Source organism: Rhineura floridana, chromosome 6, assembly GCF_030035675.1.
Source record: "Rhineura floridana isolate rRhiFlo1 chromosome 6, rRhiFlo1.hap2, whole genome shotgun sequence".
NCBI classification, from domain to species: domain Eukaryota; kingdom Metazoa; phylum Chordata; class Lepidosauria; order Squamata; family Rhineuridae; genus Rhineura; species Rhineura floridana.
This window is the reverse complement of record NC_084485.1, coordinates 121,887,389-121,905,977: the sequence shown is the minus strand read 5'-3', so window position 1 is coordinate 121,905,977 and position 18,589 is coordinate 121,887,389. Positions and strand designations below refer to the sequence as shown.

General features: G+C 40.2%; 1 protein-coding gene across 3 annotated transcripts in view; it reads right to left on the bottom strand.

The window, feature by feature from the left end:
- BRDT (bromodomain testis associated) overlaps positions 1-18,589 on the bottom strand; it is a 47,761-nt gene that overhangs the window by 19,190 nt on the left and 9,982 nt on the right. For 2 of the 3 annotated variants that reach the window (XM_061633660.1, XM_061633661.1), the window contains exons 4-16: positions 17,737-17,866; positions 13,475-13,650; positions 12,326-12,670; positions 10,615-10,743; positions 10,269-10,442; positions 7,411-7,595; positions 7,041-7,330; positions 6,813-6,917; positions 6,397-6,528; positions 4,383-4,444; positions 3,487-3,664; positions 943-1,061; positions 181-325 (exon numbers count right to left, since the gene is read on the bottom strand). In XM_061633660.1, the coding sequence (XP_061489644.1) occupies positions 181-325; positions 943-1,061; positions 3,487-3,664; positions 4,383-4,444; positions 6,397-6,528; positions 6,813-6,917; positions 7,041-7,330; positions 7,411-7,595; positions 10,269-10,442; positions 10,615-10,743; positions 12,326-12,670; positions 13,475-13,650; positions 17,737-17,866 (2,170 nt within the window). The remainder of the gene's footprint in view (positions 1-180; positions 326-942; positions 1,062-3,486; positions 3,665-4,382; positions 4,445-6,396; positions 6,529-6,812; positions 6,918-7,040; positions 7,331-7,410; positions 7,596-10,268; positions 10,443-10,614; positions 10,744-12,325; positions 12,671-13,474; positions 13,651-17,736; positions 17,867-18,589) is intronic. The other variant, XM_061633662.1, reaches the window with a different exon arrangement.

Sequence of the window (18,589 nt, the reverse complement as noted above, 5' to 3'; positions counted from 1 at the left end):
ACATGTGGAGCCTCACAACACTATCTGCTTATCCTATAGCCTGTGTGGAACAGTATTTAGATAAAGCAATAAAACAGAGTACCCTTTTGTACCACTTTATTTGGACTGGAATATTCACAGACATTTATTTTGAAGTACATGCCCCAGTTACATTTGTATTTGTATCACAAAAATACATACTTTGTTCTTGATTAATAGGTTTTGAATCAGCCGTTCCCAAACAGCCTTTAGTATGGAGAGCAGATGGTTGCACCTGATGCAGTGATGTTTTCCCAGCTTCTTTGGCACTGCTGAACAGGATATTTGAAGAGGAAGAACAAGACACCTGTAGGAAAATTCAAAGTCTTAAATAAATATATTGTGAGATTTGTCAGTTATAGATCTCCCTCAACCATCGTGGTTTTGACATCTTAGAAATGGAAGGAACTGCATGCCATTTTGTAATCTACCCTACTTCACACATGATGTACACAATTTCCCCTTCTGGCTCCAATGCTGTGCAAAAAGCTAATTCTGCAAAAACAGGTTTTTAAATTTTCACTGGCTTCCACCTCCCTCACCTAAAAATATGTTTGGAAAAGCTCATACTCTATAAACAAGAAAATAAGCCCAAGGTTTTAAGATCCCCATGTCTTTTCTTAATTATTCCACACTTAACTGTATATATAAAACACCAGATAGAATAAGACCCCTTTGGGTTGGATCCAAAAGTTCCCTAATTTCATCACAGGAAGCACCTTTCATTAAAGGAAGGGAACCTTGTGATCCAACCCATTGCCAGCCATAGTCAATAAGAGTCAGAAAAAGAGTATTGTTTAATAGCCTTCCATGAATACAAGCCACCAGAAGCATCTAGACATGAGGCATTTTTTAAATTATAGTGAAAAGCATTTTAAAAAACTAATAGCCATCCTGTTTTCTAATCTTATCAATGATATTCACCTCTGAATGCATGTGAGGAGACTGGATAACGGCAGGGTGGGCTGCCACTGGCAGTAAGGTCCTCTGACCTGCTTGTTGAATTGGAGTACAGTGCAGTGGGGACACAACAGCCACTATACCTGCAAAAGGGGTGGAGGAATAAAAAACATAGAAGAATGCCATTGCCTCAGTATACAGCAGCAAATCAATTCACTAACGCACATACAGTGCACATTGACCAGATGTAAGGGTTCAAGTAATCAGAGGAGCAAAACCCCCGCACACATCTAATTAAATAACTTCAATAGGGATCCCATCTGGGGCTCCCTAGTCTAAAAATTCACTTTGTAGAGTTGCATGCATGGTCTAGTCTACCATTCAGCTCATTAATTTTGTTATTGGTTAGTGTTCATTTATTCAGCAAGATATGTATACCACTACATCAAAAAATATCTCTGAGCAGTTTATATCATACTATAAAATATCATATAAAAATATAAAAAAATTGAATTATTAATAGAGATAAAATTAGCAGTTTTAAAAGCAAATCAATTATAAAATTACATCTCTATGTAGGCTTGCCTAAGTAAAATACATTTTAGCAGGAAAAACAATAGAATTACTAAAATGAATGTTAATAGGCAGGGAGTTCCGTAGAACAGGTGCTGCCACACTAAAAAGACAGATGTCTTGCAAATATGAACATTATGTGGCACCTATAACAGTGCCAGTTCCACAAATCAAAGTGGTCAAATGGATTTGTATGGGTGGCTATGGTGATCCTTCAAGTAAACTGGTTCCAAGCTGTTGAGGTTTTAATATACTAACAATAACACTTTAAATTTGAGTTGGTAACAAATTAGCAGCTAGTGCAGATCTTTGTCAAAGCCACAGCTTCCCATCACAAATAGTAAAGCAATCATATGCTTCTTTTTTACATATAATTGCATACATGCTCAGTTAGAATTGTGACCACCTCAAAACATTTACAATGGTTTCCATGCAGCACTGTCTCAGTCTGGGTTGAACATATGGGATTGTGAAGAGGACGTGCTTGCTTGCCATCCTGGGCTCCTTTGGGAGGAAGGGCAAGATGTAATTCTAACAACAACAAAAACAACATCGGACTTCCACTATGGCCATCAAACAGAATGGTTCTGACTTACTAGGAAGCACTGTGGTGTTGCAAGTTTGCTATCCGATTTCTGTGCATGGCTTTGCCTAAAAGCAACTCCAGACAGACATCTAGGCTTTGACACAAATGAATAGGATATTTTCCTTAATTGCAGTGGATGTTTCCTGAATGGGGGAATTCAACCTTTAGTGGCAAGGGCTGAGAGAAGCGACTGCCAGACTGCCATTTTGGAATTTCAAAGGAGAAAGCTGAAGCTATGAGTAGGCTGAACATGAAATATCTTAGATATCCTTCTCTCTATGGGAATGGGGTAGCAGAACAGAAGATGTTTTTGCACCTCTTCATTTGGACCAGAATAATCACCAACATTTACTTTTGAAGTTGTTATTTATTAAATTTCTATACCATCCTTCCTCACAGAAGGAGCCCAAGGTGGCTAACAAAGGATAAAATGCTTACAACATCTCAAAAACATTTTTTTTTAAAAAAAAAATAGAAATCTTGAAAAACATCTTAAAAAGCAATTCCAAAACAGACATAGACTGGGATAATGTTTCTACTTAAGACTTGTTGAAAAAGGAAGGTCTTTAGTAGGTGCCAAAAAGATAAGAGATGGTACCTGTCTAATATTTAAGGGGAGGGAATTCCAAAGGGTAGGTGCCACAACACTAAAGGTTTGCTTCCTATGTTGTGCAGAACGGAACTCCTGATGAAATGGTATCTGCCTCACTTGCAGAGTGCAGTGATCGACTGGGTACATAAAGAGTAAGACAATCTTTCAGGTATATTGCTCCCAAGTTGTAGAGGGCTTCGTACACCAAAACCAGCACCTTGAACTTGACCCGGCGCTGACAGCCAGGGCAATTCTTTCACCAACAGGGTAACATGTTGGCAATATCCTGCGCATTACAGTAATCCAACCTGGAGGTTACCAGTGCATGAACAACAGTCAGTCCAGAAACGTCTTTAGCTGTCTTACCAGCTGAAACTGGTAAAAGACCTAGCTATCGAGATCATTTGGGCCTCTAGTGACAAAGATGGATCAGGAGCACCCCCAGACTACAAACCTGTTATGCATCCTAGTTAAATTTGTATTGCTAGAATGCATAACTATGTTCTTCATTAATAGATTTGGAGTTGGCAATTGATACTTATTTTGAAGTACACACCTCTGCTTATGTTCTACTTGTATATCTGTAGATAAAGCAAATACTACAAAAATGCCATGTCTCCCATGCTCTCATCCAAAAAGAGACTAACTCCAGTTCTCACAGAATTCCACACCGCTTGTGGGAACAGGTACCACTTAAAACCTACATCTATATTTCAACCTTCTTCTCACAGTACATATTTGTGCAGCAAACCTAGATCACCTCTGCAAAAGCCAGTTGAGAGCATCCTAGTGAACCACTAAATTTTCTGAGATTTACCTGGAGGAGAGAGAATGCTTTGCTCTTGCGGTTTCAGAGGGGTACACTGCAAAGCTTGGGGGTGTACTTGGTGAGGGACCTTCATTTCTGTTGATCTTGGAAACTGCATGCTAGTAGGTGAAGTGTTCCATACTTGGGGAACAATATTGCAGGGCATTTTTGGATAAAGCAGTGGCATCTAATTGGGAAGAATTCAACAGGATTATTCACATCATTTTCTTGATTAACTGGGTCTTGTATTCCAAAACACTTGCAATACTTCACATCACCGATTAGGTCCTTCTCAAATTCATGCATAGGAGGGGTGCATTGTACCATGATGAAGAGAGCCTTCTCAGTGTGATGCCCCAGGTGTGGAAAACTCTCCCCAAGGAAGTAAGACTGGTGGAGGTGTATTTTTATATTTATTGTCTTAGTGTAAAATTATTCATTAGCTGTTTCAGATATGTTGTTTTGATTTTTTGTTTTAATATTGTAATTGATGTATGCTGTCTGACACTTTGTTGGGGTAGTTGACTCCGTTGTATTTTTATGTTTTGTTGTTTTCTTTTCACGTTATTTTTTTTTAAAAAAATGTAATTGATATGAGCACTTCCCTAGAATTCATGTTTTGGATGAAAGCGTAGCTTAGAAAATGTCTAAATAAATAAATAGCTACATTTCAGTGATGATACCACTTTGAAGATCAGACTCTATGAAAGATCTGAAAGCCCTCAACTGTGGTAGGGGAAAAGCTTCAGGCAGGTTTACATCAGGCATATCTTTAAAGATAAACAGATGCATATGCTGGTGCTGTATGTCATCATCACATACACAGATGCCAGCATATTAGGAAGATGCACAAGGTGCAAAAAAAGAAAGCCAAAGAAAACATTTGATAAAAAAAAGGAGTTTACCTTAAGCTGCTCTCTACAAAATAAATCCTTTTGCCCATTTGCATTTTGCTTTAAGCCCATTTCTGTAAAAGTTGTAGAAATTCAGACATTTAGAATAGTCAAGCATGCTGGCATTACAGAGATTTTTCAGTTTGTATGCCTTTATTATTTCCCTTTTTCTTCTTCCATTTCCAGTACAGGCCTTTTTAACCCATTAGTGCCCGCCCAGATAACATATGTTATTGGATGGTATATGAGTGTTGTAAATACATACACAAACACATATAAAAAGAGTCACTACATCCCATCTCTTGTAGTTCAAGTTTATGGCCCACATATCACACTTCCTCAAACAAATAAACAAAAGCCTAGCTCATATTCTAACCCAGTCTGTGGATCAGCAGTATGTTGTGAAGCAGCATTGTCTCTTTTCCCATACCATGCAGAGCTAGCATCAGCACCTGGCATCTTTAGGCAGCTGTTGCGTCCCCTGTACCCTCTTTAATTTTACTTCCTAACGTAGCACTCCAAATAGCATGGGACAGCTGGGTCTATCTTCCATAAAAATTACCCATAATGCCCCAGAGCATTAAAATGGTGGCTAGACCAGGCTCCCTGTTATCATCACCACATATGTCCAAGACCCATCAATGAATGAGACGGGGCACTTTGCCCAGTGACCTCTTCAAACCTGGAGCCACCTGTGCTATCATGTGCATTGTGTGCTATCCAATGTGAAGGCTCTACACATTTGACCATTACCTGAAACTTTTACATTATATACATGGTAGAGGAAAAAGCTTGCTCCTTTACTACAGAAAGAGAGGATACACATCTCAAGTAAGAGTATAAGCCAGGTGAAATGTCTTCTTGAGAGGCTGGCAAGTCCAGGAAGCTTCAGTATTGCAAAAACTGTAGGAATGATCACACTAAAAGCCAGTGCTGAGACCCAGTGCAATGTAATGGTTAGAATGTTGGACTATGACCTGGGAAACCAGGATTCAAATTCCCAATCAGTCATGAAACTCACCAGGTAATCTTGAGCCAGTTACTGTCTCTTAGCTTAGCCTACCTCACGGGGTTGTTGTGAGGATGAAAGACAGGGGGAGAGTCATGTATACCACTTTGAGCTCCTTGGAGGAAAGGTGGCATATAAATGGAATTTATCATTATCATAATCATAATAAAATCATCTAATGGGTCAAATGTGCCTTCTGCTTATAGCATTCACATACTACTGTTGCTTGAAAGCAAACTTAAGCTCTATTTTTAACAAAGTACTATGTGCTACAGTTTTTAAATAGTTTAACAAAGTATACTCTAAATCACTGCATTTCTGCCACATCTAATTTTGTAGAATGTATATCCAATACACGGGCTACCTTTCGCCAAGTTGGATCATTGGTCTATCTATTCCATAGATAAGGAATCCAAGGCCTTCCAGATGTTGTAGGACTACAACCTCCCATTGTCCCTGACCATTGGCCATGTTGACTAGGGCTGATGGGAGTTCCCCATCCCCCTTCAAGCCTGATCTAGTCAAAATACTAGCTAGTTTCAAGTTGAGGGCTTTCCCAGCCCTGCTGCGTAATCAAAAGTGTCAGGTTCAAACCGCTGGCTTTTGCCACTCAGCTACGGCCCTTCCATCATTCATATATTTTCCGCTTTCTAACTTGCATTAGCAAGAGGGTGAAGTTTACACATAGTCACAAACCATGCAAAAGATGTTCCAAAGTTGCAATCCAGGGAGTAAGTCCCACTAACTCACTTCTGAGTAAACACACTTTGAATGTTACTGAGCTATCTGTGCATTGCATGTTGAACGCTGTTTGTCAAGAACAAGGCAGAGTTGATTGCTGAGTGAGCAGAATCAGGGGTGGAAGTGCGAATACAGTTTTTCAAGGGGAACTTCATCATGAACTTAGCTCCCGCAGTTAAGAATTTAAGAACAAAATTTGGAAGAAGTCCCCAGTATAAGTTACATAGCAACTTTCACTAGGCCCATTGTTTCAAGAAACTAAGAAAACAAGTGCACCTGATTCAGAATCACTGCTGTTGGAGGAGCTGGAATCATTGCTGGTGCTATCAGAGTCTGAGGAGGTGCTGCTACTGCTGTCACTTAGCCGGCTTGGCCCTCCAATGGTCTTTGGCACGGCATTATTTTCAGCTGTAACACAGGGAGAAGATCTGAACAAAACATGGGTCTTGAGGAAGTACACGTGTGTGAAGACAGCAACATTCAGGCAGTGCTAAGAGATTTAGGCTTGACTGGCATTCTTATGCTTAATGGTTGCTGGGCAGGCAAGTATGGTGTTTCTCCCATTACTATAACCCTTCCCAGTCCAGACAGTTGTGTTATTGGGCAGACTACAAGTAGAGAACTGCAGAATCTCCACCCTTTTGAGAATTCCATACAATTATTTTTAAGCCGTCTCTCCGTGTTTCACCTACATTTTGCATTTTGCTTCTTAGAGTTGAGCTGCCCATTGACATCCAGCAACCTCCTTTCTAATTCTTGCTTCTTCTCAAAATTAAATTCCTCTTTTGATTTTTTTGCTGCATACAACAGATAGGGTTGGGTGGGGGCAGAAATAAATATTAGGAACAAGCTGCAAGGAATTCCCTAGAAAAAGCTTAAGTTTCTTCTCCTATTGTTTTTGAGCACATCATATTACACACCATAATGTTTCTTGGGCCTTTTTCTCAAACAAGCCATTACGTATTTCTCCAGTTCCCTTAATGTTGATGCTTTTAGAGTTTCAAAGTCTATTTCCATTTCATCGGGATTCGAGTATCTCAGTGAAGGTTCTCGCGACTGAATAATATAAACCACTCTGCCAAGCTTTTCTCCTGGGAGTTTATTTATGTCTAAACTTAACTGCCTTTTTTCATCATAACTCATAGGCTTGGCATTATCCTCGTCCTCAGACTTGTGTGCTGGCTCATCTTGCGGCTTGATTTTCTTTGAACTGCAACAGAGAAAATAAAAATGAGTTAACTACAGTGCCAACAGCTTCGAGCACAATTTCACACCCAGAAGCAATCTTACATGTTCAAAGACATTTTCTTCTTCAGTTTCTTCATTTGCTTCATCTTTCTCTTCTTTTGACTCCCTGACTTCTTTCTGACTTTGTTTTTTCTTCTCTCCTTCTTAGATTTTCCTTTCTTCTTCTTTTTCAGTCTGGGTAAAGTTGTTTTAGCCAAAGCTTGCAACTGCTGATGAACAGCCTTAACCTATTTAAAGGGGGGAAAGAAAGGGGGAGGGGAGAACTGACATTCAAACACAAAATATTTGCATGCGTCTTTAGCAAAGTTACTACACAGAGGGAGAATATCATAGAGGTCTAGAATTCCCACTACAGTATATTTATATAAAAAAGAGAGTTGGACAGCTACAGATTGATCTGTTGCCCTGCTTTTCCACAGTTTGTATTCATACTTTTTTTGGTGGGGGCGCGTGCAATATACTATTTATGTTGGAGATAGTGTAGTAACAGTCAGGCAGTGGTAACACTCAGACACCAACAGTTGTACAGCATAAATAAGCAAATAAAGTTTAGATTAAACCAATATTTTTTAAACTAAGAGACAATTAATGGCATTGAAACATTTCCACTTTAGTTCCATAATGGCAAATACCTAATTTAACAGAAAAAAAACAGAACTTCTCTCTATGTGGCTCGCTATCTACAACGCTGCTGTGCTAGGTCAGACTTCTCTCATGCTGTTGGGACTTTGTTGATAACATACACAGCCATCTTGAAAAAGCCAGCTCATATTAGCAGCGTCCTGATCTTAGCCAATTAGAGAAAGCAAATGTTCTGATTGACAAGGAAGTTCTGCCCTTTCCTGTATGTCAGCCCGTACAGAATAGAGAGAACACATCACCATTTCCTTACTAGTCACCAGTTGCAACGGCTTTCCTTTTCCTTTGGCTATAGAAATGCGACGACAGGAAAAAAGGGAGAAACAATTTTGGAGCAAGCAGGTAACCCATTTGTAACCTGGAGACACAAGTTGTGGAAAGGTAGCACGCATATTTTAAAGACACATGCACACTTAGTTTTTTCCCATTCTCACCACTTGCAAAATATGGACAGAGTGAAAAGCCAGTGATTCAGGCCACATATTACATTAGCGAGGCTAGGAATTAGTCAACTTTAATGTAATATGGCGATTTTAAAAAAACTTGAACGAAAATAAAGAGCAAGGAGGGATGATGGCAAAGGGTAACAGTCCCCCAAAGTATTTTCCACTATCCCAACATTTTGTCACAGCATTTTAAAGATCCCTTATATTATGGATTAAATCCTTGAACTCTATCAATGGTTCCTAGTTTTTCTGGCACTGCATAAGCAATTATTGAAAGAACTAGCCCAGAAAAGGGAAAATGGGGACAGGGAACATAGGAAGCTGCCTTCTCCTGAGTCAGACTATTGGTCCATCTAGCCTGGCATTTTCTACACTGGCTGGCAGCGGCTCTCCAGGGTTTCAGACAGGGATCTGCCCCAGCCCTACCTGCAGGTGCCAGGGATTGAGCCTGCGACCTTCTGCATGCAAGGTAGATGCTCTACCACTGACCTACTATCCTTGTAAGGGAGGGAACATGATAGCATTCTTCAAATATTTGAAGGGATGACAAACATAAGAGAACAAAGACTTGTTCTATGCTGCCCTAGATGGTCAGACCGGATGTAAGGGCTTAAGTTACAGAAAAGTAGATTTTGGCTGAACATTAGGAGAAACTTCCACATAATATACACATCCACACTGTATATTTAAAGCACATAGCTTCCCCCAAAGAATCTTGAAAGCTGTAGTTTACCTCTTACAGAACTACAATTCCCAGCACCCTTAAAGAATCCTAGGAACTGTAGTTTGTTGAGGGAAGCCATGTTCTTTACATGGTGCGAATATTACCAATTCTTGAGGGGATGAGCTCCTTCACCAGAGGCCTTCAAGCAGATGCTTGACAACCATCTGTTAGAAACAGTCTAAATTCTGGATTTCTTGCATCTAGCAGCAGGTTGGACAAGATAGCCTGCAAGGCCCTCTCTGACTCTGATTCTATGAGTCACACTCAAAGTACTTAGCAGGAACAAAGTGTGATAATATCCCAGAAACCTGTGTGAACATTTCCCCCTTTACATGATCATCAACAGATCATAAGAAAAAACACTGGGTTCAATTTTCCCCAAGTCAGTTGAAAACATTACTTTTGTGTGTGTGTGTGTGTGTAGACATCAGAAGAGAGAGAAACACATTTAGAAGCACAGTGACAAGCAAGCTTTCCAGAGAGCTGGTGTGAATTCCCAGCTGTGTGTATATGTGATGACAAATGCATCTTGTCAGGTCAACATGTGAAGCTGCTCTTTGTTTCAGTACCTAGAGCAGCCTTTGTTTGGCTATGTTACACAGTAGTTTTGGACTACAACTCCCATCAGCTCCAGCCAGCATGAGGTAATAACCTAGTAAGGGAAAATACAATCTAGTAAACTTGATGCCAGCTGTGTGGTGCTCCAGTCCAACACAGGCAAGCAGGACTACAGAGCCAGCATTGCATCTAGAAAATTATGCCACATATTTGTTGAGAGGTCAAACACAGAGCCTACAGTTTACTAAAAACAATGCAGTAAATAAGCAATGTGCACTGTATTTTTTCCCTCTGAAGTAGGAGTGTAGACTTGGAAATGAAGTTTTCTGCACAAGTTAATTGTTTGTTATAATCAAGAACAGTTTCTTTTACTTCTTTTTTTAAGTTACAACAACCAATTAGGAACTAGGCTGGTCACTGTGTGACATTGAGAGTCAGTCAGAGATAGAAACAGAGATAATATATCAATCCATCCATTCTACTAATAACAAACACACAGAGCTGCTAGGTAATATTGGTACATTGCCACCTACTTGATCCTGGAGTTCTGCAAGCCGTCTTGCTCTTTCTTCTTCTGAGTCCTCAGAGGAGGCATCATCACTGCTTCCACTAGAAATAGATGCTGCGCTTCTTGCAGCTGGGTACAGCAGAGGCCTACAGGGAGTCGGTTCATCTGGAATTTTGGCAAACTGCATCTCAAAGACATCCTTAACAGAAGAAAGTTAGCTACCTTAAAAACCTCCATTGCAAAGGTGTAGATTGCTTTAGCAGTTCTATAGCCTCTCTCAACACGAGGTGCAGTGCTGCTTAAAGGAACTTACTGCATCCTCACTGGAATTTCAGAAATGCTTTTCCCCCCACTATCAATAATTCACTCACCTGGAGTTTTCTTGCCATTGTTACCACCTCATGATCTGGAGAGTTGTATCTGTAGCAGTTCATGAACATTAACCTAACATCAGCAGCAAATTCTTGGGTATCTTTGTACTCATAATTTTCCATTTTTCTCTGTGGAAAATAGAATGACTTAAGATTCAGACTTTGTGATACAGGTCTGATGTATGCTAATTAATTAAAATATTTTAATGATACACGTTTTATATTTGGGGGATTATAGCCTGAACCCATATATCCGCTTGAAGAAGCTCATTTCAAGTGCTAACACTGATCTGCAACAGTACTTGGTTCATCACTATACCCTGTTTAGTCAACTGAAATAGGCACCAGTAAAGTTCTATATCTTAGGATGCTTAATATGTAAAATTAGTAATGCAGATATCACACACGGATCATTGGCAACAATTTTCTTATTTCAGCTATGTTGCCTTTTTGTCATCTATGAAAGAATGTGTTGATAGTGTCATGGGAGAGTGATTTCTCTTGCATTAGCTGAAGAAGGCTGTGGGATTATTTAAAGTGGGAAAGGCATAATTTGTAAATGGTTTGTAATGCACAATAAATTGAAAAAGATGCCCAAGTGATCATTAAAGCATACCCTACATGCTACAGTCGCAGTGCAGTTTCTGCCTTAGGTCATGCTGCTACTCATTGTTAGAAAAGTCTTCCCTTCTTCCCTTCCTTTCTTTGTCAAGCTGCCTTCCTTCCCTCCCTCTTTAAAAGCCACCCATCTTTTAACAACCCCTGTTGATGCTTCTGTTCCTACTACTGATTGTCAACCTGTAGCTCAGAGACAACTAGTTTTGTGTGCAGAAGATCCCAGATTTAATCCCCAGCATCTCTAGAAAGGGCTGGGAGAGACCCCTGTCTGAAATCCTGGACAGCTATTGCAAGTCACTGTAGACAATACTGAGCTAGATGGGCCAGTACTGATTTGGGCTATGAACACTCCATACCTTTCAAGAGCAGTCAAAGCACATTCTCCCCGTCAAAAAATCCTGGGAATTGTAATCCACCCCCACAGAGCTACAAATCCCAGCACCTTAATGACCTACAGTTCCCAGAATTCTTGGGTGTGTGTGTCAGGAAACGTGCTTTGAATGTGCTTTGCAGATATGATGTGTATACCGCTTATGACAGCTTCATATCCTATGTTCCTCATCTCCAATTTTTCCCTCTATCCTGTATTTTGCACATTGACACCTCTAGCAGGGATCATGCCAGTGTTCTGCTCAGTGTCTAGCACACAACATAGGTTCAGTAAATGCTAAAGCAATTGTAGCAGAAGGGTTCTTTCATCTTAGGCACTTTCACCTTGGCAGTTCTTCCTAAAGCTCAGTCAGTAACTAGTTACTAGAGAGCCATTTGGAGTAGGAGGTGGCCAGTGTTGGGCTACACTCCCTCGCCAACACACAAACTACCACACCCTGAAGTGGAGTAAAAACTCCTGTGGTCCCAAGTCTACAACCCTCTTAATTCTCCAGGTGAGAAGAGATTTGGCCCAGGTATCTTATCCTCTGCCCTACAAATATAATACAACAGTCAACCTTCAGTTACACACTGTAGCCTGTGTGGCTGTTAGAGATATTGTATGTACTTTTATCCTTTAAAACTCCAAAAATATAAAATTTAAAATATGCAGAATTCACAGGACTAGCTAACAACTGCACTCACTATGCCACCCCCCACTTACTTTAATAGTTCCAAGATCCATAGGGTATTTAATAATATCACGATAATCTTCAAGACCTAAGGCTGTAATGTCTACTGGTTTATAAAAGGGCCAAACATATGCTGCATGCTGCTTCGAAAGCATTTCTAGAAGGATCTCGTTACAGTATTTTAGTGGCTCTGTTAGCTTTACATTTTTTATGGGTTCGAGTAGTTGTTGGGAGTCTGGCAAATCTCTTTTTGATAAGAATTCTTCGCATTCTTCTTGAGAGGAGATCTTTGCAATTTTGGATTCATTGGATGCTGGAGAGGATTCACTGCTTGCTACGCTGATTGCAGTAGTAGTATCAGCCTTCCTTTTTACGCCCTTTTCCAATACAGAAACACAGGTTTAACAAAGGAGAGAATTGCAACATATAAATCTGTTTTAGAAACTTTTGAAATAAAGCAAACAGAAATCCAACTATGCCCAGTATGCAGCTGGGCTTGTTAGTTCAACCAATTCCTTTCTGATCCTTTTCAAGAACTTTGGTGAAAAGTGCAGGTCTCAACCTAAGCAATGTACTAGTAATCTTTTAGGAAGCTGGGAAGAAAATGGGAAAAAAAGATTCAAATTACTGTAAATTTACCATTTCCTTTTCAGAAGACCATTTATACCAGAAATGCATACTGAATATGTACTTGTTGCATGGTATCCAGATCAGCCCACCCTACTTAGTGCATCCATCATAGGGAAAGTGAGGTCTCTCACTAAGCAGTGAGTAGCTGGAAAATTTGCACTTTCAATAGCATCATCCGACAGCTGGTAGCACAGTGGGGAGGAGAGCCTGGCTGGGAGTCCAGAGTCTGTGAGTTCAAATCCCCGCTTGGATCTCCTGGGTGTCAAGGGCCTTCTAAAGATTCTTTGTTTCCATGGGAACTATTCCAGAATTGAAAACCTGTAATATTTCAGCTGCCTTTGCTTCTTTTTAGCATGGATTTACTATTGGCCAATGTGTCTGTTGTTCTGCTTAGCATCTTTTATAAGCAGCAGATCAAAAGATTACTTCCTTCGAAACATGCACTGCTTTCCTCTTTTCATTTTGGTACTCATATCGTGCATTGTCCAAAAGGCATACCAGTCACATACACCCGTGTGTTAGAAACTGCCCCTTTCAAAAATGTCACTTACTTTTGTTACCGTTTCAGTAGCTGGCATAACATTTGAGGACTGAGTCACAGGTGATGGTTCTGGGTTATTTTGCTGTGGTGCTGGTGTCATCATCTGAATCAGCTTTACTTTCTTAGGCGTTTTTGGCTGTTGGCTTTGTTTAACCTGAGAGATTACTGCATCAGGCTGCTCAAGCACTAAGGAAATGACATGAAGTTGTATTAGTGGAGAGCTTCTAATCATGCTCCAAATATTGGTGTCCTTGTCATTTTAAAAGACTCTTTGCTAACTTGTCTGCTGTCATAGCCTGGAAGGCTTGATAATAGTCTGCAATTTATTTTTAGCTGATCACTCAGTACTTGACGTAACTAGCAAATCTCAATAGCCATGCATAGCTGCCACTCTTCAGCTGATACCACGGACATAATAGGATTCCAAACCCTCTTAACACTACACAGATGAAAATAGGGATGTTAACTATACATATAACTATCCCTAGGATCACACCAAGACTCTCAGCTTCAGCGGGACCCTCTGCCCTATTTCTGAAGGCTCTTCAACACTGCCATAGCTTATTCTTCACTGCCTTCTGAAGCCTGGTATCCAACCTGAATATAATACTTGTCATTTGTTAAAGGGTAGAGACACACTTACTGTTGTGCTGGTTCCAGTGTGTCTCTACCACTCTTTTCTCAAAATGGGCACATGACACTAGTCAAACTCCACCCCTTTTTACTCCTTAAACCTCAGCAGATCAGCTCCAATGTTTTTTTAAAAAATTCAGAGAGGTTTCACAACCGATTGGTAGACTGACCCCTTTGTCTTCCAGGTGTGGCCAATGGAAACTCTTTGCTGCAGGCTCTGGCAGGGATAGCTATTGGCCCAATGCTTTCTGTGGGCTGTCCTGGAAGGTCTGAAGGCAGCAGTGGGCAAGGGAGGTGTGGCCAGCACAGGGCAGTGTTGCTTCAAATGCAGCCAGAACAACCATTCTGGCTGCTTTTCAAGGACTAGTATGCCCAGAGCCAAGGTGTTTTTTGTTTAATCTTACAATGGATCATCTGAATATTCATTATAGAACAGTAGCAACTTAAAAATGCTCAGCAGCCTTACTATCCTCCATAGAATCATAGAATAGTAGAGTTGGAAGGGGCTATAAGGCCATCAAGTTCAACCCCCTGCTCAATGCAAGAATCCAAATCAAAGCATTCCCGACAGATGGCTGTCCAGCTGTCTCTTGAATGCCTCCAGTGTTGGAGAGCCCACTACCTCTCTGTCTTCTTGGATCTCTGCTATGGCTAGCAAAGGTCTAGAGCAAAGCAGGAAAAGTAGTGGAGCCCTGAAAAGAGCTTCTGAAGCCGCTTCAGCAAGCTGGGACCTCTGTTTCAGCAGGCAGGGGTCCAGAGATAGAGAAAGGAACAAGGGGAAGTCAGACCCCAGGCAATTTCAGGTAGAGTGATGTTCAGCAAGGTAGGTAACCAAGACCCAGAGCCCAGAACAGCAATTCCAAGTTGTGAGGATGTGGAAGAACAGCATGGAGATGGCATTTTGGCTGGGAATATACCATATATTTAAACGACATGGCTCCCCTCCAAAAATCCTGGGAGCAGCAGTTTGTTAAGGGTGCTGAGAATTGTAACTCTGTTAGGGGTAAACTACAGTTCCTAGGACTCTTCGGGGGAAGCCATGTGCTTTAAATGTTTAGGGCATTTGCAGTCTGTTTGTGTGAATGAGTGTTTTCATGAGTGTGCTCTTACATACATCATGAGAAATCTCAGTGGGGAGTGAATGCTATTACTAAAGATCCACCGAAGGGGCTGAAGCCTCAAGAACTGTAACACATATGTGAACAACGTACTAACAAATCTTTAGAAAGGCATCCTCAACATCCCACACACATACAAAAAAGGAGAGCTGGGGAGGGGCAGTAGCTATATGGTAGAGCATCCACTTTACATGAAGAGGGTCCCAAGTTCAGTCCCTGGCATCTCCAGGTAGATCTAGGAGACACTCCCTGTCTGAAAGCCTGGAGAGCCGCTGCTAGTCAGCACTGACGATACTGAGCAAGGTGGACCAATGGTCTGACTCAGTATAAGGCATCTTCCTATGTCCTTAGTTTTCCAAGGAAGGTACAAAAAAGAGGTAATTTCCCTGGTAAGAGGAACCATTGGAGCACACTGGGTTAAGCATTCAAATAAGAAATAGGGAGCAACAAGCACGGCCTGTAAACTTGTAATGTGAAATGCTCCTGTTTAGATTTCTTAGCCGGTTAACTATGCTCTTCTCCAGAAAACTCTATTCCATTCCCTGTCACCTACCCACTGGTTTTTCATCTCCTCCCACCAGTAATCAGCATTCTTTGTCCAGTGACCATGCTCAGTCCTCATTTTCTGGGTTTCCCCCTCCTCGTTTAGGGTATTTTCTTAAAAAATTTAAAAAGATTTTTGTATTTCTGTAAATCTGGGGGCCCTGCTAAGTCTGTTGAAACCTTTTGTGCATGGGCTGTGCTATTTTTCCTGTTTGATGATGAGCACTAAGGGTAGACACACTGTTCTGCTCTGCCGGTTCTAGTGTGTCTCCACCTCTCTTCTGAAAACGGAGGCACACCACACTAGTCAAACCACACCCCCTTTTTACTGTAAAACTTGGTAGGAGCAGCTTGAGTGCATTTTTTAAAATTTAGCTTCACAGAGATTTCGCAACTGATCGGCAGTTCAACCTGTTTCCCTCTCCAGGTGTGGCGAATGGAAACACTTTGATCTGGCAGCTAGTGTGTTTACAGCCTCAGAGGGCATTTCCACACAACCCATTTATCGAGCATTCATCCTGATTTCTTTGCAGGAAGATTAGACAACATTAGCTAATTAACGAGCATTAATTCCAATTTGTTTGTAGTGAGATTTCCCCCCTTTTCCTTACTGCAAAAAGACCAACCTTTCGGAGAAGTGTTGCGCAAGACCTCCCTGTCAACTATAGTCTGAATTAGTTGATATATGATTGAATCTCACTCCTAAATCACAACGGTCTGGACATGCTGAGTTAGATATTGAGATAATGTCAGCATATATCCAAGACTTTTTGCAATGAACACAGTTTTATAAATGGTTATAACTAATCGTGTAGTTTTGGCATGTATTTTAACATGCAATTTTATTTTATTGTATATATATACTGTATGCACTGTTTTTACTTATATTTTGATTTTTTTGTCAACTCATTTTTAACATATGATTTTATCAACATTTTAAATTAATATTTTATATCATTTTATGTAAACGGTTTAGAGATTGAGGAGTAAGGCAGTATATTAAGGCGGTATATTTAAATATTAGGCAGGCTAATCTTTTCAGCGCCTTTTGAAGACTTTCCTCTTTCAACAAGCCTTTTAGGTTGAAACCTATCCCTGTCTGCATCTGTGTTAGAATTGCTTAATATTTTTTTTAATAATGTTTTTAACCCTTTTTTAAAAGTTTTTTAAAAAATGTTTTTTAACGCTGTTTTAATGTATTTTAAGATCTGTTTTTATGATGTTTCAAAGTGTTTTTAGCGCTTTGTTTGCCGCCCTGGGCTCCTGATGGGAGGAAGGGTGGCAAACAAATTAAATAATAAATAAATAAATTCTGTTTAATAAACATAAAATAAACAAACCCATAAAAATTGATGACACTTCTCTTGGATTCTATGGGGTTGTCATGCAATTTTAATTATCTCTCTATCGTTAGATAACTTGAAACTTTCATCATGATCTATCTGGCTGAGAAGCTCTAAGCATGTCAGATGAGCGTTACCACAGGGAGCAGTTACAAGAAACCACCATTAAAAAGGTATATTTCTATGTATGCTTTTATCATTGAAATACATTATCAGCATATTTTATTAATATTGTTAAGGTCTGTTTTGTCATACAGTAAACTTTTGATTGTTTTTGGCATTATCATTTCTTCAGTAGTTGACTAGAATTAAATCTAGTTTAAACATTGTGAGAAAGTCTTATGAAAGTTTGTCAGCAAGAAACAGATCACAAACCTCTTACAAACTTAAGTCTTAGATACAAGATTTCCTACTTTCTCAATTTCTTAAATTTCCACCCTGGAAAAGACCATATTCTTTATCCTACAACAGTTCTGCATAATCTGACTACTAAATCTTCCCATCAACAGTAAATAGTCTAAGTTGCTATACACTTTGTCCTAGATGTTTGCAATTAGAAAGGATTCTCTCCAGAATGGAATATTTTACAACAGACAATTAACGCTACAGAGAGCATCATTCAAGTAGTTTCTTACCATCTGTTTTTTTCCCTTTTCTTTTTCCTTTATTGACCACCACTATTTTCTCTTCAGGTGGCATCTGTGCAACTTTTTGCATAAAGAGTTTCTCTAGCTCTTGGGCCATGAAAACAATGTCATCACCGGGCTGCAAGACAAGCATTATAGTCAACTACTACAATGCATAAATTTAATATGCTTGTATTGCATATTTAGTTGTAAACCTGCATGCCGGACTCCAGTTTTTTTAAATTGTAAATCACAGAGAGCTGTGGAGGCTGGTCTATTAGGGAAAATGGGCACTGCCCCACCAATCACAGACTGCCCTCTCCTCCCCCAGGTGGCCTCATCTGCCTGCCTTCTTTCTTACAGCCTATCATTGGCTTTGGCTCCACCTACTGTTGGTCTTCCGGCCTCCTGTCCTACCAGTTCTGATGGGCACAAATCACCACTGACATAGAGTCTGCTTTTAGCCTAACCTTACTCAGGAAAGGTGAGATACATAGATATAGATCACATCCACCCCATACATTCAAATCATGTTTAAAGCACATGGCTTCCTCCAAAGAATCCTGGGAACTATAGTTAATGGTGTTGGGTATTGTGGTTCTGTGAGGAGTAAACTTTAGTTCCAAGGATTATTTGGGAGAAGCCATGACTATTAAAGTACTATAAATGTACTTTAAATGTGTGGTGTGGATGTCATCAAACTGGACCAAAAGGAACAAAAGTGAAACAAATTAGAAGTTCTAGGAATCTGACAAATAAATAATTTCATTTCACTTTTATTCCTCATTGCCCCAGTGATCAGCAGCCTTTGGCCCCTCCTCAACTGTCACACACTAGCAGCCATCTCATCGGGTTGCCTGAA